Source organism: Galeopterus variegatus, unplaced genomic scaffold, assembly GCF_000696425.1.
Source record: "Galeopterus variegatus unplaced genomic scaffold, G_variegatus-3.0.2 Scaffold1692, whole genome shotgun sequence".
Taxonomy (NCBI): domain Eukaryota; kingdom Metazoa; phylum Chordata; class Mammalia; order Dermoptera; family Cynocephalidae; genus Galeopterus; species Galeopterus variegatus.
Window position 1 is genome coordinate 181,070 of NW_007727803.1, and position 23,151 is coordinate 204,220.

General features: G+C 37.2%; 1 protein-coding gene across 1 annotated transcript in view; it reads left to right on the top strand.

Annotated features, from left to right (window-relative positions):
- The window catches only part of OTOGL (otogelin-like), a 164,205-nt gene that overhangs the window by 77,749 nt on the left and 63,305 nt on the right, over positions 1-23,151 (top strand). Inside the window, exons 26-31 of the mRNA XM_008578479.1 lie at positions 6,652-6,786; positions 11,926-12,075; positions 14,197-14,316; positions 17,114-17,230; positions 19,508-19,664; positions 20,349-20,375. Coding sequence (XP_008576701.1) covers positions 6,652-6,786; positions 11,926-12,075; positions 14,197-14,316; positions 17,114-17,230; positions 19,508-19,664; positions 20,349-20,375 — 706 coding nt within the window. The remainder of the gene's footprint in view (positions 1-6,651; positions 6,787-11,925; positions 12,076-14,196; positions 14,317-17,113; positions 17,231-19,507; positions 19,665-20,348; positions 20,376-23,151) is intronic.

Consider the following 23,151-nt stretch of genomic DNA (forward strand, 5'->3'; position numbering starts at 1 on the left):
CACTGGTGGTATGCCTGGTTGTGGGGTGTGTTTGGTCCCCTTCTCCATGCCTCTGGTCCCTCGGCAGGCACCAAGGTGCTGGCGCCATGTGCCTAGTTGTGGGAGAGGGGTCCAGTCCCCTTCTCCATGTCCCGGGCCCCTGGGAAGGCCCCTGGGAAGGCCCTGAGGTGCTGGTGCAGTGTGCCTGGTTGAGGGAGGGCAGTCTGATCCCCTTCTCCATGCCCTGGGTCTCTGGGTGGGCTCCAAGTCACTGGCGCCATGTGCCTGGTTGTGGGAGGAGGGTCCAGTCCCCTTTTCCATGCCTTGGGTACCCAGGTGGGCCCCGAGGTGTTGGGGTTTTGTACCTGGTGTGGGAAGAGGGTCCAGTCCCTGGCTCCATACATCAGGTCACTGGGTGGGACCTGAGGCACTGGCTTAGTGTACCTGGTTGTGGGAGAGAGGGCCAATCCCCTTCTCCATGCCTCTGTGCCGGGTGGGCCCCGACATGCTGGCATGGTGTCCCTGGCTGTGGGAGAGGTCCAGTCCCCTTCTCCTTGCCTCGGGTCCCTGGGTGGGCCCCAAGGTGCTGGCGTGGTGTGCCTTGTTGTGGGAGGAGGGTCCGGTTCCTGGCTCCATGCCTTGGGTCACTGGGTGGGATCCAAAGTGCTGGCTTGGTGTGCCTGGTTGTGGGAGAGAGGTCCAGACTCCTTCTCCATGCCTCAGGTTCCTGGGCAGGGCCTGAGGCACTGCTGGGGTATGTCTGGTTGTGGGAGAGAGGTCTGGTCTCCTTCTTCATGCCCCGGGTCCCCAGGTGGGTTCCGAGGTGCTGGCATGTTGTACCTGGTTGTGGGAGAGAGGTCTGGTCTCCTTCTCCATGCCCCAGGTCCCCAGGTGGGTTCCGAGGTGCTGGCATGTTTTACCTGGTTGTGGGAGAGAGGTCTGATTCCCTTCTCCATGAGCTGGGTCCCTGGGTGGGGTCCAAGGTGCTGGCATGTTGTGCCTAGTTGTGGGAGGGTGGTCAGTCCCCAACTCCATACCCTGGGTCCCCGGATGGGCCCTAAGGCACTGGCTCAGTGTGCCTGGTTGTTGGAGGATGGTCCAGTCCCCTTCTGCATGCCTCAGGTCCCTGGGTGGGCCCTGAAACACTGGCTCAGTGCGCCTGTTTGTGGGAGAGAGGTCCAGTCCCCTTCTGCATGCCTCAGGTCCCTGGGTGGGCCCTGAAACACTGGCTCAGTGCGCCTGTTTGTGGGAGAGAGGTCCAGTCCCCTTCTGCATGCCTCAGGTCCCTGGGTGGGCCCTGAAACACTGGCTCAGTGCGCCTGTTTGTGGGAGAGAGGTCCAGTCCCCTTCTGCATGCCTCAGGTCCCTGGGTGGGCCCTGAAGCACTGGCTCAGTGCTCCTGGTTGTGGGAGTGGTCCGTTCCACTTCTCCTTGCCTTGGCTCCCCAGGCAGGCCCCAAGGTGCTGGCATGGTGTGCCTGGTTGTGGGAGAGAGGTCCGGTACCCTTCTCGATACCTTGGGTCCCTGGGTGGGCTCCAAGGTGCTGGCATGTTGTGCCTGGTTGTGGAAGGGGGGTCCAGTCCCTTTCACCATGCTTCAGGTCCCCAGGCAGGCCCCGAGGCACTGGTGCAGTTTGCCTGGAAGTGGGAGTGAGGTCCAGTCCCCAGATCCAAGCCTCTGGTTCCCAGGCAGGCCCCAAGGTGATGGTGGTGTGCCTGGGCCGGAACTTATTTTTTGTCCTTTGCTTCTAACACGGGGGAACTTCCTGTGGGAACCAGTACTTGAGCTGTGTGGTTGTTTAAATTGCTACTTTGCTGCTGTTTCCCTAGGGAAGCCTTTTTGTGCAGCTCAGGGTTTAATGGTTGACCTTATAGGTACTTCTGGCTGTCTAGAGACCTGGTGCACCCGGGTTGTGTAGAAACTCTGATCTGGGCCTGAGTTTTTTCATCAAACTGCACCCCATGCAATTCTTCATTCCCGACCATTCTCCTCTGAGTGGTCCTGTGCTGATGGGGAGGTGAACTGGCTGTCCTTGCTGTGTCCCAGTGTTCCCCTGGTGGGCACGTCTCCCCCACCGCCTGTGCTGCAAACACTTCCCATGGGATGGGTCATGTGCTGGTCCATTGCAATGACTTACTGGCCTCTGAATGGCTCCCTTTTTTCAGTTCTGGCTCCTCACTACTGCATGGGTCCACATGAATCCTACTAGTGGTCTTTCTGTCCTGAGGGCCACCAAGACCCTCTTCTCCCCTGCTGCCTCAAAGTAACTCCATCCGAAGGGCCCAACTGTGGCTTCTGCCGGCTCCTGTTCCATGTGCTCAGCAGTTCCAGCCTTAAGGTGGCCACAGCCCAAAATGCTTAGAGTAGCTTTTTCTTTCTCTCATCATGGTTTCTCCAGCCTTCATGAACTCCGTAGGTCTCTCCTCCTCTTCCCCTGAGCTCCAGCTTGGCTGATGTTACATTTTTATAGTTGTAAATTTGGCTGATTTGTGGGAGAGAGTGATGCTGTAGACCATCTATTCTGCCCTCTTGATTGGATCTCCCACTCATATGATGTTTAGACGAGACTTTGGACTTAGACTTTAAAGTTGATGCTGGAATAAATTGAAAGTTTGGGAACTGCTGAGATTGAATGAATATATTTTGCATGTGAGAAAGACATGACTTTTGGGGGCCAGGGACAAAATGTTATGTTTTGAATGTGTCCTCCAGAATTCATTTGTTGAAAACTTAATATCCCATGTGACAGTGTTGGGAGGTAGGGCCTGATGGGTGGTGTTTAGGTCATGAGGACTCTGCCCTCATGAATAAATTAATGCAATTATAAAAAGGGCTCACAGGGGTTGGTTCACTCTCTCTTGGGCTCTTGGACTCTCTGACTTCTGCCAAGTAAGAATCCAGCCTTCCCTCTCTGGAGGATGCAGTGTGCAAGGTGCCACTTTGGAAGAAGATAATAGCCTTACCAGACACCAAAACTGCTGGCACCTTGACCTTAAGACTTGCCAGCCTCCAGAACTGTGATCCAATAAATTTCTGTTTATTATAAATCACCAGTGTCAGGTATTCTGTTAGAGTGGCACAAAACAGACTCAGCTAGACCTTATTATTAAAACCTTCTAAAATATTTCAATAGCATAATAGCATAAATTTTCCAATAATTATTTTTATACTTTTCTATTTATATTTATTCCTTCATTAAGTTTAAGTCTACACTATATGCCTCTATGCTAGGAAGTATTAAGGGTACAATTATTAAGACATTGGCTTTATCCTCAATTGTTTTACATTTAGGGAAGGCAGTAATAAACAGAAGTTATAAGGCCAGACAGAATGAAAGCTCCGCTGTGGGACTGTAACTTATTTTGACTAAAGAAATAGAAGAAAGTTTCTTAGAAGGTGGAAACACTGGTGGTGGGTCCCCAACGATAGAGTATTTTACCTCATCCATTATAACTCATGTTGGGCTATTTTATCTGCCCGTAATCCTGCACTGACTGGGCCAATTGTCGAGCTAGGGTTGGGTATGATGCTCACAGACCCCTCAAGCCTGTATACAGACTGGGTCACAAACCCTTCACACACCAGACTGGGTCCCCAGACCCCTCACATGCCAGGCTGGGTCACCAGACCTCTCACACGCAGGTCTATGAGCTAGGTAACTGGCCAAAAAGGTCCTTGGAGCCATAGGTTTGAGAGCATGGCTGTATGGAGTGGTGGCTGCCTGAGGCAGTAGATGCCAGCCAGCTGTGGCATCACACATGTGCACTAATTCCACCCACACACAACTCATTTACAAAGAATGCTCTGCACCACCCCTAACAAGACCCGAAGCAAGGGGCCCTGATTAAACTATTCTATTTTTCCCAACAACTCACTTCTTCTTTATATTTATGTATTTTCTTGTAGATTTCCTTGGTAGTAAAGCAGCTCAGGGTGGTTTTCCTTCTCAGTGACATTCTGGTTAAGTGCTTACTATTTAAGGTAAAAAACATTGGGGGGGGGGTTACTGTGGTTGTTTGTATGTAAAGCCCTAAGGAAAATAATATCTCAAGGAAATCCTCCAAGAAGAACCTCACAGAGGAGTTAGTTGAAGGGTGGTTTTGCCTCCCAGGCAGCAGAGGTTCATTTATGCTCTGATGTCATTCATTGCAACTGGGACAATTTCTACATGACTGCTCCATTTTCTGCTTCACCCTCAGATCTTACTGCAAAACTTTTTTTTTTTAAACTGGTATTTTCTAATTTTCTGGTTCAAACAAAGACAAAGAGAGGATCTAATTGGTCAGAGGTTTCTTTTTGTTTATTTTCCCCCAGCATTGAAGTCCCTTGGCCCATCAATTAATGTACTGCTTTGGGTCCAGTCGGCTGTGGAACATAACCCATGGCTGCCTGAGGCTCCCATATCAACAGGGACTTTATGTAGAATAGTTACCCTTAACAGAGGCTGGAGCTGTGACAAGTGCTGGGATTGACATGTGGAGTACAATAATATATTCATGTTACGTTGAAAGGTGCTGACAGTATGTGTTTCAGCATCATTTGGGGAATGTTCTTTATCAAAGCTTTTAGCACCTGAGAATAAAGGGTTTTGAGGAACTCATGTGGCATGTTAATGTTGACCTTTTTCCTCTAGCTTTGTAATCATTACTTACTTTGTTGCTTAGTAACCCTGTAGCATTATTTCCAAACCTAATATTAACTTGAAATACATTAGAAATGGAAATTGTAGAAACGTGACTCTTAGGCATTGCTACTATTTAAACTTATTGTCAACATCGTATGATATGACAGATCATACAATACAGAATATTTCTTGACATTTCTGATTTAATATAAAGAATAAAACTAACATTAAGGCACTTTAATTATTAGTAATAGAAGCATAAGGGTATTAGAAAGCCTTTCAGCCAGATTTTCACATCCCTTAGTCTAAGTAACTCTTCCCAAGAGGAAGAACAAAATAAAACCCTGAATTGTAAATTTTTTTTCTTTGAAAATCATTTATAAAGGAAGAAAAGTGGGACATTATTTTTCAAGCAGTACAATGCTATAATCATCTTAATGACCCTTATTATTCTCCTTTTCAAAATTTAGGCAATGCTTTTCAAAAGGATTATTTAAGCAGCAGCAAATGCCCTCAGTACCTATGAAGGAAAAGTGGTCACAGAGAGACACATTAATTATTCTGTCAACACCATGCATTAAAAATCTATCCTCTGGGCGCTATGCTATAGTAATTACTAATCAGACAGAAGCACTTTGGCTAAACTAAAAGATGTATTGGTCTAGTGTTCATATTGCTAGTGATGTGGAAAAACTAATCGTGGAGAATTTATACCAAGATCTATATGATTTCTAGCATTTAATGACTTTTTCTCATGAAAATAGACACTGACCCACATGGATAAAAATGAATAAGATTCAGAAAATGTGTGTGGGTCTTTGAAAACTGGACATTGAGTTCAAAGAGAAACGTCACATTTCTTTCTTTCCTTTTGATGAATTTCCCGCCTTGCACATATTAGTGAAAAAGCTCTTAGAGCAGTGTCTTTTAATTATTGGAGGGGTAAGAACCACTTTGAAAATTTGACAGAAACCGTGGACTTTCTTTCTAGAAAAATAAGTATATGAGATGATGGATATGTTAATTAGCTTGATTTAATCATTGTACATTGTGTACATATAACATCACATTGTACCCCATAAATACATACAATTATAATTTCTCAAATTAAAATTTAAAAAATACAGATACTCACTAAACCACATTCTATAATGAATTTCTGGGGTCTGTAGAATCAAAGAAACACATTGAAGAAACTGGGATATGAAGTTGGAGACCCTGATTCTAGACAGTATGTTCTTACTGGGTGAAGTGGGAGTGGCTGAAGGGAAGGGGTTTAAATGGAGGTGAAGGTGTTGGATTTAGAGTGTGTAAGCCTAAATAATGTTCTTTGAAACTGAGAATTCCCCATAAGCTAAAGTTGACTTTTCTCCTCAACCATTGCTAGACCCTTTCTAGTTTCTTTACAAGTGGCATAAAAATCAAACCAAATCAAACCAAACCGATTAGGGTTTTGAACTCTGTCTCTGTACTTATTTAGCTAAGTGACTTTGGACAATCAGTTAAGCCCTCTTAACTAAAGTTTCCTGGTCTGTAAAATGGAGATAACGCTGAATTTAAAAAATTATTATAAGAATTAAATAAGATAACATAACTATTTGAATTATAATTTGTAGGCAAATAATGTTCAGCCAGAAAACTCTTCAAAATAAAACAAAGGACACACTGTCCAAAGTGACAGTATTTATTTTAAGATTCCCCTAAGTTATATATTGTCTTGTTGGGTATTTCTCGATAAAATGATAATGGTTGATAAATTTGAGCTATAGTAGTAAAATGGGGAAAAAAAAGCTTTGCTAGAACAAAACTTTAACAGAGATAATATGAGAGGTAAGTGTTTAAAGATTGAGCTATCTTACTACATTTCTATAAAATTCTTCACAATATTAGATAAAAATAATTTTTATTTTTATTATAGAGGCAAGTTGTTTTTTCAATTCCAATGCAATCCATTGTAAATATTTGTCTTTATGATTTGTTAATAAAAGTAACTAAAAATTATGTATATTGTATACATTTGCATTAATAAAATATTTTTGGCATTTCAGAGTACAGATGATTCAGATATATCTGTCATTGCCCAGAACAAGAAATGCTTTGACAACGATATTGTTTGTTCTAAAAGTGTTTTGATTTCAGTTGGCGACACTGAAATTTACCTTAATGATACTCCTTACAAACAGGTTAGTGAATTATTTCTTTCAGAATCATTTTAACCTGTCCTGAGGATACTTAAAATAGAAACAATTTGGGGTACTTCTCACTGTAAGTGGTTACAAGATCGAGATTTTTTTTTCTTTGTCATTTTATGTGACTTCAGTAAATCATACTTGATTTGTCTCTTGTTTGCACTCCACTTCTCCATATTCCAATCCTTTCTTCTTTTCTTCACCCCCTGGTCACCATTCTGGCCCTTGCAACTGTCACCTACAGCTTATATTACTTCAATAGCCTCCCAAGTGGACTCTTGACTTCCAGTCTTTGTTCCTCTCCTCTAATTCATCCTCGCACCACGCAGCCAGGGTGGTTTTTCTAAAATGGAAATCTGATCTCCTGTCACTGGTGCTTTCAGACTTTCACATGACTTCCCATTACTCCTGCAAAGCCAAGCCAGTTTGGCTGTTGCTTACCTCTCTGCCTCACCTCCCATCACTTTCTGCTTCAAGCCCATGTTCCAGAAGTTGGAGCTGTTATTAGTTCTTCGAAAGCCCTATGTTCTTTCTCTCACCTCTGGTCCTTCATGAGTGTCATTGCTTCTACCTGGATCTATCTTTCTATGTAATTTATTCTTATGTGAGATGTCTTATTTCCTTTAGGAGCTCCTCCTCATGCCCTCAAACACTGTGTTAGAACATGTGTCGTACTTTAGGGAAATTGTTTGTGAGGTTGTCTTCCCCAATTGTCTGCAATTTCTGCGAGAACTGGGACCACTGTCTCCCTTGTTTATTTCTGCATCTTTGGAACCTGTTCAATTTAAAAGAATGAATACATTTCATTCATTCATGTATACATGCATGCATTTATTCATTCATTCATTCATTCATAATGTCTACTGTGTATAACCGGCTCTAGTTATTGGGGCTATACTAGTGAAAAGACACTGTGCTTGCCTTTAAGGAACTTATGCTCAGGTGAGGGATACATTCAAGTCAATAAGAATGTGTAGCACAATGTGCTGTGGCAGGAGTTTATATAGCATAATATGGGAACTCCTGGGAAGAACACCTAAAGCAACCTTGGATGTGTAGGGTGGTTGTTAAAAGCATAGACTTTAGAGTCAGTTAATACTGACGTAAAACCCCTACTCTGTCACCTGCTAGCTGTGTCACTCTGGGCAAATGCTTAACCTCTCCATGCTGCAGCTTTTCTGTCTGTAAATTTGGGATGATTTTAGAATTATGAAGTAATGGATTTCAAGAAATAACTTTCCTCCTCTTTTTCACCCTCATTTTTGAGGGCTCAGAAGACATACTCATAGATGGCGTGTTTGGATAACTGCAAGTGGCTTAGTTTGGTTGAAGCACAACAAATGGGATAGTGGATGGTGGGTGTGGCAAAGGGATTCAGGGAGGGATGTCCCAACTGACTATAATGCAAGGGGCCCAGGCACATGAGCAGTGAATGATGGAGCTGGGTCCAGATTATGGAGGCTCTTGAATGGCACAAGATATTTGAACCTCATTTTATAGGTGAGGAATTTTGTAGGTGGGAAGTGCACGATTTGACAAATAGGCTTTAAAAAGTAACCTCTTTTCTGAGGTTTTAGAACAGTATTTCTCTAAGTTAGGTCTGCAAATCTTCATTTAAATCACTTGGAATATTTGTTATAAGTGCTGGTTTGGGGCCCTGCCCAGGTAATTGGAATGGCTGAGGTTGAATGTGAAAGCGATATTTTCAATGATACCTGAAATTCTTCTGCACACTAAAGTTTGTGAAGCAGTACCCAGAACATAGCTTATGTCTCAGTCAGAAATATTGAGACCAACTAGGCAAAGTTGGAGCAAAACAGAGTTTCTACAATCATGTCGACGTCTTTTTGAAGTCACAGCAGTTTTTCATAGCCATCAGCTGGATATTCATTAATTGGTAAAGGTTCTCTCAAAGAACAAGAATGCTGAAAAAAAAGAACACAAGAAAATAGTAAGTGCTCTTATAAAGACAGTTTGACACACTTTTGAAATGGTAATCACAGCTCTGTGTAACTTGCAACTTCCAACTTTCACTTGGATGCAAGTGTTGATAAATCTCTTTTATACAGATTGTGAAGTATGAAGTAAGATTAAGAAAAGTCATAAAAATAGTTTGATCCTAACAAATCCCTGATAATATTTTTTTCTCAAACATCAAAAGTGAAAATAAGTACCATTTATTTTATAGCGGATCATCTGCCCACCTGGGGGAGGGGAGGGGGAACACCTCTGTTATTTTTTATATAAATCTACAATTCTAATTATCAAATATGTAAGATATAAATATTTTATTAATATGTTCAAGCTGTACTTTAAACGTTTTAATTTAGCATTACATAATTAAGCATTACATACAACCTAAAAAGTCAGAAGCTCAGCAACTCTTACTTTCAACCAAAAAGGATTGTTCTTACAGTAAACTGCCCTGTCTAATGAAAATGAGGAATTTTACATCTAAAGATGAACAAAAAAGATGTGCTATTACATCAGAATAATTGATGCAAAACCAAACTGAGGGGGGAAGAGAAACAATAAAGTCAAAGGCAAATCAGATAATAGAAAGATAATGAAAAGTGCAATAAAAACAATAAAAATCGGTTCTATGGCAGAGAGACTTGGGAGCAGGGCAAGCTACATAATTTATGGGGCCTAGTGTAAAATGAAAATGTGGAGTTCCTTGTTCAAAACAGGAAAGAAATATTTTATTTGTTTGCTTCATGGTCTATCTTGGTGTGTCATGGCATTTTATCATTTAATGCCATGTTTGCTTTGGCATAGGGGTACTCCTAGGGTGAGTGCAGACCCTCCCAGTGCCAAGGGCCTTGCCCCACAAATCCAACTTAGCACTTTGGTGTGCATGCCCAACCCCAACTCACCTGCCTCTGCTCTGTAGGTGGACTGTAGTAGGGTCTCTGGAGGGCAGCAGGGAAGCAGGCCGCTGAGAACCAATTCTGGAGAGGTGGGAGACATTGCGAGATGGAAGGCATGTGAGTCAAGGCTCCAAGGCCCTGGCACATGCTTCATTGTCCTGTTGGACTTCACAGACAAAACACAAGTTCAAAGGTTAAATTATTAGAATTTCAAGAAGGCAACTACACAGCATTAAGCCCCAAGTGTAGGGCCCCCTTCTGAGCAGGGGACTCTGCCATTGCACTGTCCAAATGCCCACTAATCCAGCCCATCTTGGGAATGAGAGTTCTGCTGGGGCAATCAGGGGAGGCCTCACTGAGGAGGGAGCATATGGGTCACAGTCGATGGGAACGAGGCAATCGTGCCAAGATCTGGGAGAGAAGAGTTCCTAGCAGGAGGGATATCAAGCATAGGACTTGAGATGAGTACAAACTTGGGTATATCTGAAGAACAGAAAGAGGGCCAGCATAGCTGGAGCTTGGGCAATGAGGGTGGGTATTGGGAAGTGCCAGGACATGAGTTAGGTAGACCCAGCTAATAATACTTGTGTATATGGTTATACACAATATAGGTTATTCTATATGATGTACTGTGCACCTATTGTAAATATGACCTTGGCTTAGGAGACTGAAAACTCCTTATGGATATGACTAATTTTATCTTATTTGCCCTTTGAGATATTTATTAAAAAGTTCTCTGTAGTACAGTATTTTCAAACTATGCTTCTGTAATTACTTGGGGGAGAAAAATAATCAAAGGAGTTTATGTCTCCTTCATAATTTTTATTCCTCTTATGGCTAAATTTGTTTTACTTACTTTGATGTAGCAACATATTTTTAAAGTTATTATAGGAGTTAATTTTAAGGTCAGATTCAATGCATCATGTTAGGATATAGCCCCTGCTCATAAAGAATATTTCATATTCTCAATCTATAATTATGGTACTCTAAAATTTCCCAATGTGTTCCATCTCTAATGTCTCCCTTATCCTTTCTAGTATATAAATTATTTTCATTTATATACAAACAAGGTCTGTCACGTCCCCATTCAAAAGCCTTTACTGACTATATTTTGCACATGTGACAATTACTCTGCATGGGTAACTTGGTTGAAAAAGGTCTTGGACTATGCTCCATCATGTAATGCATGCGCTAGCCCTTTGGTGCGCTCCTTAGCCCTGAACAAAACCTTCACCTTTCTAGCACCTCAGCCTTTACTTAATCTTTCTCTTTTGTTTGGAAGGATTTCTTCTCCATTCTCATTCTCAGCTCTCTGTACCTTCCTATGAATGGCCTCTCATAGATCAGTTCATATCCCACCCCTTGCAAGAAGCCTTCCTAAGTCTCTTTGATGACTAATTGATGGTGATTCATCCCCTTCATCCTCTCTCTCTCTCACACACTTATATATACACGCATGTATACATACATATATGTACAGTCATGTGTCACTTAACGACAGGGATATGTTCTGAAAAATGCATTGTTTGATGATTTCATTGTTGTGTAGACATCATAGAGTGTACTTACATGACATAGGCTACATGGTATAGCCATTATAATCTTATGGAGCCATTGTCGTATATGCAATCCATCATTGACCAAAATGTTGTTATGTGGCACATGACAGTACACACACACACACTCACACAGTGCTTTTGTTTTTCAATAATCAAACTCTGTCTTTTATAGAAATTTTCACTGTATCGTGAAGGAAGTATCTTCTACCAAACTCAGTTAATTCTGGTTTTCAATAAATTTTTGATGAAGTCAGTAGACTTCCTTTCTGCTATCATTAAGTACTCAGAAACATGAGCAGAGCCAAATTTCTCTCTTTTGCAGGCAAAGTCATACCTTTTTAGTCCTCAGTCGTATTTACTTATAATGTAGAATTTCTGACTCAGCAGGGATATCCCTTAATGTCCCCTGTGTCCATTCTCTTGTTTATGCTCTTCCCCTTACATACCTGAAATAACTTTTCCTTTTGCACATTTATTCATGTTGAGACTGTCTGCTAGTTTGTGTTTGTGTCTGGCTGTCAATTTTATGTATTTTGTATTTTATGCATTTGCTTTGTCTTTTCTTACAGAATTCAGAAAAAGACATGGCCAAGCAATAATACTAGTACACAGATAGTTACTAATGGATATTAGCTTAATTAATTTGATAATGTTTTGGTTAGAGAACATGGAATTTATTTTTTTCTTAATTTTTTTTTTTAAAGAAACAATTAGGTTTTTTTCTAGAAAATAAACCTACATACCAGCTTTGGAAGGCTGGGTACTACATAGTAGTGTACTTTCCAGAGAAAGATATCACTATTCTTTGGGATAAGAAGACAACTATTCATATCAAAGTTGGACCACAGTGGAAGGTAGGTCAGCCTAAGCTTAAAATAAGATGCAACAAAGGAAATTACATTTGCTTTTTGATGTTTGATGGAAATGAAATGATGTTTTCCTTTAAGAACTAGGTTATCTCATATCTCTGTGAAGAACTTTACCATCTAGAATACACTGTTTGTGTGTGGTTCTTTTTCACTTTAACCTTACAGCATCTAGTTTTCCAAAGTTACTTACTGAATTCCTTTCTTCTCACTCCCTTTGGCTTGGTTATGTGACCTGTTTGTAATACAGTTAGATTCATTTGTTACAATCTGCTTTCTATATTTTCATCCATATTCTGGACGTTTTTATAAGTTTACATATAGTAAAATTGTAAGAAAAATTGAAAAATATTTACTCTTACGGTGTCCAGTTCTATGGATTTTGACAAATGCATGGAGTCTTGCATTCACCATCACTGTTCTGTGTAGAACATATCTATCAACCATCAAATTTTCCTCATGTTGCCTCTTAATTGTAAACCCCTACCCTCTACCCCCATCCCCTGGCAACCACTGATATGTTTTCCATTGCTGTAGTATTGCCTTTCCTAGATCACACATAAATGGAATTGTACAATATGTAGTCTTTTGGGTATGGCTTCTTTGACTTGGCAAAATACATTTAAGTTTCATCTATACTGTTGTGTCAATAAATAGTTTCTTTATACTGCCAAGTAGTATTCTGCTGCGTGTATGTACCCCAGTTTACCTGTTCATGGTTGAAAATCCAGTCTGAGTTTGTTTACAGTTTTTGGCGATTTATATTTTAAATTGTTTTATATATTATTATCTGTTAAATACTTTATTAAATATTGTTAAATATGTTTATTATTTAAAGTATTTAAAGTTTGATTAAATATTTTAAATTTACATTTTAAAGCTGTTTTTGAAACATTGATATATTCAAAAAAATCTAGTTATCCTGAAATTGAGATGGAGACTCATAAATATAATCTGTGTCAAAATAGAGGAAAATTGGGATAACAACATATTCTCATAAAAATATACAAAGATACACTTAAAAATATTCTAATATGCTGTAAATTTAAGATGTGATTGTATATTGAAGTCATAATCTTTCAGTCTTAGAGGAGATAAAGCCCAAAGGTCTATTCCTAGATTTGCTGGCATCTTGAATTTCTTTGATGAGTCTGAGGTGACCTTTAGGCACTGCTGTCCTTCAACTAACGTGCTCTGCCATTCTTCATCATATATCCTCCCTTCCCTACTTTTTGGAAACAAGTTAATCATTTATTTTTCTACATCCTCCTTTCCGCTGCTTCAGCTTTTGCATAATTACTGGTAGAAGTGGCCACGGTCTTTGGATAGATGTGGTTTCTGAGAGTAGAGGCCACATGGTAATAAGTGGCCATGGCAGTTGTAATCCTCGGGTTATTGTCCACTTTGCTGGAGACATGTGCAGCCTACCTCACATTAATGATGCACTTCGTTCTTCGGTATTGAAGAGACAGTTCATCATGTTTAAATTCAAGGTTTTAAGGAGGAGTTCCGTCTTTTTTGGAAGGTCATCATTGCTGCAAGTCCTCCTTCTTTCTCTAGTAGTAAAATTTTTCGCATTGTTTTGAGAAAAATCAGTGGGTATTGTTGATGTCAATAGTCTATAAGGCCATTGAGGTTACCATTTTACAACCCATAACAACCTAACATCATTCTTGTTTCAACATTTATAGTGAAATCTTAAACATATCAGCCAGTGGGCCTTTCCTCATTAAAAATTTATATTTGTACATAAGTTTTATGTATATACACATACATAGATACATATGCATGTGTGTGCACGCACACTCACATATACTGTTGTGTTTGAGTTATACTTTTCCAAGTTATTTATGTAGTTGTACCAATGCTAAGACATCAGTAAGTGTGGATAGATAAGATTTGGTGGCTGCTAAAATATTTTTAAGAATTTTAAATAATTGCTAAATATAATTAGTTACGAAAATCTGCTTTCTTCAAATGTTTATTTTTTAAGTGCTTGTGGAAATTGTTGAATATTTATTTTAAATCTTTCAAAAGGTTTAGCAAATATGAGTCCTTAAATGTTACAGTGAATATAGAATATTTCATGTTAATTTTCTTTTACTTTAGAACAAACTATCAGGATTGTGTGGAAACTTTGACAAATGTACTTCAAATGATATGACCACATCTAATAACTTGGAAGTGAGAAATGCTCAGGTATTTGGAGATAGTTGGGCATTAGGACTGGTAAGTTAAATATATGTATTTTAGAACTAAACAAACATTTTTTGAATATTTTTTCACTAGAACATTTTATTCTTAGAGGAAAATTTATGAAGGGTAATATTATTTTAGACAATACGTTTATAGTAATCCATACTTGACAAACTACTTTCACAATTATGTTCTCATGTAATTCTTATTCTTAACCTTATGATGCAAAGGATGTTGTCTGCATGTTATAGATGAAAAAATTGAGGCTTAGGGAGTTTAAATGACTTGTCTATGTTGTATAGCCAGAAAGTAGCAGAGGTGACATTCAAACTCACATCTTTCCACTCCTGTTCTCACAATAGCAAAATGCCTTATCAATGTATCTAAGGATGATGTAACTTGCCATCTCAAAGTGGTGAATAAATGAAGGCAGAACTTAACATTTGTTCTCCAGAACATGGCTACTTCATGTCATGTTACTAGTGTTACATGAAAATAAAGGGGTGTGTGCACATGTGTGTGTATGCATGCATGTGTGTGTGTAGAGGGGTGATTGTTTTCAACTACTTTGGGAGCAGTTAAATAAAGTAAATTAGATTTCTTTTTTGAAGGATTTCTTGAGTCCTTACAGAGTTACAGTATAATCCTGTAAAGGCGGGATATGTTTGAAGGATTTCTAAAACTCACTGACACAGAATCAATTTGTTTATTTATTAATTCTCAAGAAAGTAGTATTTTATGGAATACACTTGGAAAAATGCAGAACTAACTCACAAAATATAGAGTCAAATTGGAGATTGGGTCTACTTTTTTTTTTTTCTTTTTTAGCCTAGTGTCCCTTTTAAGTGATAAAAATCACACTTTGCTGACTGGTTACAATTGGGTTAGTTACTACTTTACTATTTTTCCCAATTTACCAAATAAGTCTAAATCTTTTTAAAAAAATAAAGAGGGGATAGGGTAAAACCTTTATGCCATTCAGTAAAATTTGAGCAGTTTATTTCAGTGTGGTATAAGCTTAAGTGTACAAAGATTGTATTTTTAATATTTAAAATTTTATATAGAGAGACAAAATCCTTTTAATTATTGTTATCTTATAACTTGTTGCTTTTAGAAGTTTTGAAGAAACTATTTTACATTCCTCCCATCTGCAAATGAATTAAGGAATAACTAATTTCTAATAATACTTAAATATTTGGAGTAATCAAGTAATTTTAAGCCCCCTACAGTGAATTTTTCTATTCATACCTAATGGGCAAAGCTATAAGTCAAATTACTTTTTTTTTAATTCACTAAATTTTTTTTAGCACTCAATGTTTTTTATTATACACAGACACATAATATGAATAAAACACAGTCTCAGCCTTTAAGGAATTTAGAGTCTACGTTAGTAGGTGAGGTAGAAAAATTAACAATAAAAATATAGTGAGATAGGTGCTTTGATCGACAGGCACACAAGTGGGGGTTGTGATGGTCCAAGGAAGCTTCTCGAAGAAGGTGCACTGGAGATCAATCCTTTAAGATTTACAGGAGCTAGGAAAGTGAATTTCATGGGAAAAAATATAACAAGGAAAAGAGGGACCAGTCATCTAGAAGGTGACAGGAAGGCTGTAGAGAGTATGGTGCAGAAAGTGAATTTCAAGAAGTACAATGGGATTGCAGTATAAGGTTTGAAATAGGGAAGGGTTGGAATGCAAAGTATAGATCTGCAAAATATGAGGGCCAGGAGGCTCTTATAATCCAGCTAGAAGGCTTAAATAAGTAGAGATTTAGAAAACTATAAATTTGAGAGACATTAAAGGTTATCATCAGCACCTATTGAAAGGTTGCATTAGGAAGGATGAATTGGGAGGATTCAAGAAAGTTGCTTACCTTCCTGTCTGAGTAGATGCTGGTGTTCCTCTCTGAGGCAGGGCAAAGAGGAGGTGGTGGGGATAGTGTGGACAGAACAATAATGTGGTGACAAGTATAATTTAGGATGTATTGAGAGAGAAGTGACTGATATATTTAGGTGGAAATACCCAGTTTTGAAATTCAGGAAAGAGATCTGGGATAGAAATAGGGATTTAGGAATTACTGGTATATTCAGGTTGTTGAAGTCAGGACAGGTGTATAGAATGAGAAAAATAGAGGTTTGAGGATTAAGACTTTGCAGAGAGGAGAGGGAGAGGATTGGGGAACAGCAGGCAACGTAGAAGTAGGAAATTGTGCCACTAAAACCAAATGAGGAGAGACATTTAAGAAAGGTAGAAACAGAATCAAAAGTAGTGAAAGGTTAAGTGAGATGAAGACTGTGTCTTTATATTTAGTGATGAAGAAGTCACTGATGACGTTTCTCAGGGCAGTTTCAGGAAGGTGGACTGCAGAATTACTGAGTGTTTGGGAGCCAAGTCTGTAGAGACTTGAGTGCATGCAGCTCCTCAGAAGATGGTTTGTGACAGAAATGAGAGGTGAAAATGAAAGGAGAGAGGTTCATGCTCATGTAATTTTCTTAAGTCATGTAAATGCTGCACTTACAAAAATTTAAAAATTATTTATGTCTCCTATATTTCTAATATTGCCATGATTTTACAATTTAAAAATTATTTATGTGCACTGTATTTCTTATATTACCATGATTTTATTATTCTACTTAGTTACTTTTAAAAATCATATATGCTATTAACACTGAGTTGGATGACAGCAGGTGCTTTAGGTAAAAGCCTGTCTAAAAGGATGAGAATATATTAGATGCGATTATAATGGATGGAGTCTGGTAGGTTGCTCTGGTTTTAGGTTGAGAAATCACCCCCTTAAAAACTTTCTCTTCTGCTTTAATTTTTTTCAACAGTGTGAAAATCCAGATGAAACAATTAAACCCTGTGAGGCACATCAGAACAAATTTCCTTATGCCAAGAAAGAATGTTCCATTTTGTACAGTGATGTTTTCGCTCCCTGTCGCAATGTGGTAAGTGGATACTAAACTCAAATTAAAGAGGTACTGCTGTGTCTATAATATTGAGATGAATGAGACAAAGAATTTAGCTATCTATTGGCTTTTCGGGTGTACTATCTAACCATTATTAGGAGAACATATTGGTTAGTTTGTTTTTCTGTAGAAGTGATGCATTTATTTGATTTACTTTCTCCTTCACTCCAACTCATTTAACAGTGTATATTTGTACATAATCTGTTTATTATTTATATGCATAATTTTATGATTAAGGGCATAAATGCTTATCTGTCTTCAGAGAACATTGCTGAATGGGCATACTTCTCCTCAATCCCAAGTATAGTTTAAAAGTATTACTAGTGGCACATTTAAAATGGTTTTAGAAGCTCATCCCAAGATGAAATATAATTTATTCTGAAATTTAACTTTCTTAACTCCTTCCTAGCATAATCATTTTAGGTTTCAATAGAAGTCTGAAAAATAGTTTAATATATTTATAAAACTTGACTAACACTTCTGCTGCCTACCAAGATATGCTAGTTGTGTTGAGAAAAGGTACTTGTGAGGTCGCTGGAGTTGTGAGCTAAACTGGCTGCTTTTTTCATGGAATAGTATTTTTACATGAAAGAACAAATGACATCACAAATATGGTTGTTTAGACAAGGGTATTTGGCAGATATATTCTTGAAAATGAATGAAACAAGTCTATGGCTTCAAGGAAAACACCTTATGGTATTTATTGTCCTTGATAAAATTTGAACTTTCAAGTGAAAATTAGAATTATGTAAAACTTAGATTCACCACTGTGAGCTTAAAGGTTTTGCAATACCTAATGACTTTTCTGATGATATAGATGTGATATTAAAAAATGTGACTTATAGCTATTGCATATAATCAAAAGTATGAACATTTGGAAGATCTGCATAAATTGGTGAGTCTTCCAAATGACTGATACACAATGTTACAAAATCATGCAATATACTGTAAGAGACCCATGCAAAGAGGGAAAGAAAAGAAAGGATTTTTTTTTTAATGTAGCAAAGTACAAAGCTCATTTACATGGTGTCAGATTTCACTTTGCAATTAACCTTTAAGAAAGCAACATTTTTGGACTTTTGATATACATAGCATCAAAGAAAATCACAATAACCTGAAAAATATTTAAAATACTCCTTCATTTTCAACTAAACATATGTGTAGGCCTGGATTTTCTTCATATAGTTCAACTAAAACCAAAGAAAAACAAAAACATTGTAACAGACTGAATAAAGAAGCCGATATGAGAATCCAGCTGTGTGCTATTAAGCTAGACATTAAAGAGATTTGCAAAGACATAAAACATTACTCTCTTCTAATATTTTATTTTGGTAAATATAAGTATTTTTCACTAAAATATGTTTTATTATGTTAATGTGTAATAAGTTTATTGTCGTTATTTTTAGAATGTCTCAGTTTTAATGCTAATATGGTACATACTGATAGATATAATCTCATAAACCAAAGCTCTTTGGGGACCTCAAAATTTTAAGAGTGGAAAGGATCCTGAGACAAAAAAAAAAGTTTGAAAACTGCTATTTTAGAGGCACATAGATATACTAGATTTCCATTTATAAAAAAGGTTGATTTTGAGACTTTTCAGAGTAACCATTCCTGCTGGACAAGAAATGTGGTGTCGAGTCTGGAGTCCTGAACCACAGAGCCTGCTGGTTCTTCTCCTGACTGCCACTTGTGGGGAAAAAATAATTAACCTGTGAACTGGCTTACAAAATAAAAGACAAATTAGTGGCACCAAAGCTTGCTTCTTTTGTAACTACTTACAAATTTTGTCAGCTACTTAACACATACAATGAAAATAAAGTAAATTAAGTAAACACGACACAGGTTTAAAAGATTCCTATTGCCATTCGTAGTCTCTAGAAAGCTGCTTTAAAAAAGGCTTAAGAAAATCATGTAAAAGTACAATTGGAAGCAGAACATACTCTTCTTTTAATGCCTGTGAATATACCAACAATAAACTTCCAAAAATATGATCTGTTATATTGAAGATGTTGAAATTATATTTATTTGTTAATCTTATTACTTGTTTTATTAGTTCTTTGATATGACATTTGCCTAATAAGTTCTTTTCTCCTTTGGACAATATAGAGGGTTGAGATAATGAAAACTCTATAGGTGGCAGTGTTAAGCTGATAATATTAAATTTTGAAAACATTCCAGTTAGTTTTCTTTCAGAGGGTTGAGTTTTAATCATAGTACTTACTAAAGTTAAATTATCTTTCACTTCATTTTCAGATTGATGTTACTTCTTTTGCTAAAAATTGCCACGAAGATACATGCAACTGTAATCTTGGTGGGGATTGTGAATGCTTGTGCACTAGTGTGGCAGCATATGCATACAAGTGTTGTCAGGAAGGGATATCAATTCACTGGAGATCATCTACTATTTGTTGTGAGTACTCTACTTAGAACATCATCAGATGGGGTCATTGTAAGGAGATCTATATTAATTGTTTTATCACAGATCTAATGCCACAAAACTCTTGGAAACAGAATTAATTAAAGATGACAATTTTATAATTCTTTAATAATCATAAATTATAGTATGTCAAAGGATTTACAAAAGGACAAAATTGAAATAATTTTTCTAGTCTGTGTTAGACTGCTGTCGCTGTAATATTTGAAATATAAATTATTTATTTACTATCCTCAGAGAAATTGTTTAAGACTCCAATCCTTATATGCCTGTGCACCTTCACTGTTCTGATTATAAGAAACATATATTTTTAAAAATCATCTTGAATTTGCTTTAAGATTTGACTCTTTTAACTTTTCATTTACTTGTGTAGGTGGGTATTCAACACAAGAAGAACAGATGACGATTTGAACACTTTCAATTGACATTTGTAAATTGGCAGATATATTTGTCTATCTTTAAAATAGTCTTATAAAATTTAACTGATTACAACTCATCACCTTAAAGAATCCCCTTTGCTCAAAGGAAGTTTCTAAACAATGATGCCATTCTATGTTCTTTCACCTGGTTATTGATAAACATATGGCCATATCTTGTAACATTCAGATAAGTGGTCAGCATCCTATACAGTTTAATATTCATTCTTTCTTTTTCTTTTAGCACTTGATTGTGAATATTACAATGAAGGTATGTGACATTTTAATAAAGAATATTACTACAGTAGTCTATTAAATATATTTTCAGATTAAAAGTTTTTGAATAACTTGAGCTGGGAACAAAGTATAGATAGATCATAACTTGGTATACAACTCCATGAAAACCTTTTATTTCTAAAATTTATCTAAATTTCTAAGTATTTGTATTAAAATGTATTACCTGAAAAATGAGAGTGTGTAACTTAAATTCTCAGCATTTAAGAGGTCCTCAATAAATAGTTTTTGAATGACATGAATTAATGAATAAATGATGAAGTTAGGTAATTTTTAGGTGAAAGACATACACCAAATGCATACTTTTTGCCTTATGTGTAAATATGGATATTGTTCAAATTTTTTAAAAATGTTATTTCATTTTATTTTTAATTAACAAATAATTGTATGTATTTAGGGGGTACAACCAACTGAAATATTGATCATTTCTTTGTTGTAAAAATATTTAAAATCTTTTTTTTTTAGTTATTTAGCCTTAAAAAAAAGAAATTCTGTCATTTGTGAAAATATGGATGAACCTAGAAAAGATTAAGCTAAGTGAAATAAGCTGGGTGCAGAGAGACAGACACCACATGATCTCACTTATATGTGGAATCTAAAAGATCAAACTCATAGAAATAGAGAGAAAAATGGTGGTTACCAGAGTCTGGGGTGGATAGAAAAGGAGAGAAGTTGGTCAAACGGTACAAAGTTTCGGTTAGCTAGGGGGAATAAATTCTGGTGATCTGTTGTACAGCATGGTGACTATTTTTATTATGTTGTGGAAATCAGAGAAACAAAGTATCCAAGAAAGGGTAATAGCATAAAGAATTTATTTTGCTATCACATAGGCAAAATAATTATTTACATATTACCAGAATGAGAATTTAATTGATATAGTAATAAGAAAAAATCTCATCGCACCAAGCATCCAGATTTGCAATAAGTATGGGAGGAGGTGCTGCCTAAAACTAAGGCATAGACATAAGAAAAGACAGAGAATTATATCCTCAGTGAAAATGCCAGAAGATAGCAAAATTGGTGTCTGCTTTTTGTCAGATCTTTTTAATAAGGAAGGTATAGCCACCAAAACGTAATGTAGACAAGTAAATGATCTAGGGAGGTGTCCCTTTTGTCAGTACCTGGACAAACTCTGGACTTATGAAGGATGGGTAAGTTTGAGTCACAGTTATAGGAAATCTGTCCGAGCAACCAATCTAAGGCACTCTGGATAGCTTATTGAGCCAGGGAGAAATCTATCAGCTATAAATGTCCAAAGGAAAGATAATTTTAGAGAAATAGTGATGACAAATGAAAAAGATAGTGCACATTTTAGCTTTTGGTTGTTTTTGTTACATTAATGGAAGTTTGATAGAGGAGAAAAATACAACATTGGAAAAAGAAACAAAAAACTCTGGTAATTTAAGATAAGCTAACCAAAAATATTTCCTGTTCAAGATTTTAAACAGAAAAGCACTAACACAAACACTACATACCAGTCCTTTGGATTCCATGATTAAAATGCAATTGATTGTCTAACAGTAATAACAGTAATAATAATAATAACTTTTGTGTTAACTACTTTCCCTATATCATACAACTTAAATTTAAAATGTTATTTTATTTTATTATCAACGCTTAACAGTGGAACAAATTGAAACAGAGAGATTAAAAACTTTGCTAAAGTCACATAGCCAAAATACGGTAAATGGGATTTGGAAACAATTTGACTTAAGAGCCAATGAGCTTGACCTCCATGCTCCATGGCCTAGTGTATGATTTACTCATCCCAGTGTAGGGATGATCACCATATATTGTTATTACATGCTCTGCATAATATACACAGATATCAGTTTGAGAAAATGCTTCAATAACTTCCTCCCTTAAAAATTGCTATTTCACACAGTTCTGCTGTGAAAATTTCCATCTGTGCCTTTATAGTTTTTGGCATTCCTTCTGCAGACCGTTGGACCCAGAAGCAAAATTTTCAATGCATATTGAATTTCTACCTCTTGCTACTTGGTGCATTTTTACTTTCTGTTAACAAGTCTGCTGAACTTCTAGTGATGGTTCTTTTCTCTAATGTGTTACAGAATTCTTCAAACCAGTTCTTCTAGTTTCATTTTAATACTGTATTGATAATATCAGAGGGTGAACACCAAAATAACAGGGAAAACATCATTATGTCAAGTGGAGTAAGGGTTTATAAAAGTAATGCAGTAGAGCTAGATGATTGAAGGTGGATAGAGAGTTGTGGAGATTGCTGGTAGACTAGTACAAAGAAAATGGTTTTAAATGATTATTCTTGATTTGTTTCATCGCCAATAATTTCACAGCTACTGTAAACTTACCTAGTCGTCTTTGGACATTTATAGTTGACATATTTCTCCCTTTCTTTACTTACTACATGCCAGACACTATGTTGTTAAGATACTTACACTGTTTAAAGCAAATACAGAAATAAATAAGTGTGATTCTTAAGGAAGAAAATAACAAGAAGTAGGAGAAATTAGACGTTACAGCTGAGATTATTTCAATAATCCTTAGCAAAAAGATTTTATATAATATCTTCATGTTCATTTCTATGGCATTTACTAAAAAAGTAAAAGTTTTACTGTTGTTACTGCTGTAGGTGAGTAAGAACTTCAATATCCTGCTAAAAATTCTTTTTTTAAAGTTAATATATTTATTTATTTTTGATCCAACACCATTTCTGTTAAGATTTTATTTTATTTTGTCAATATACAATGTGGTTGATTATTGTGGCCCATTAC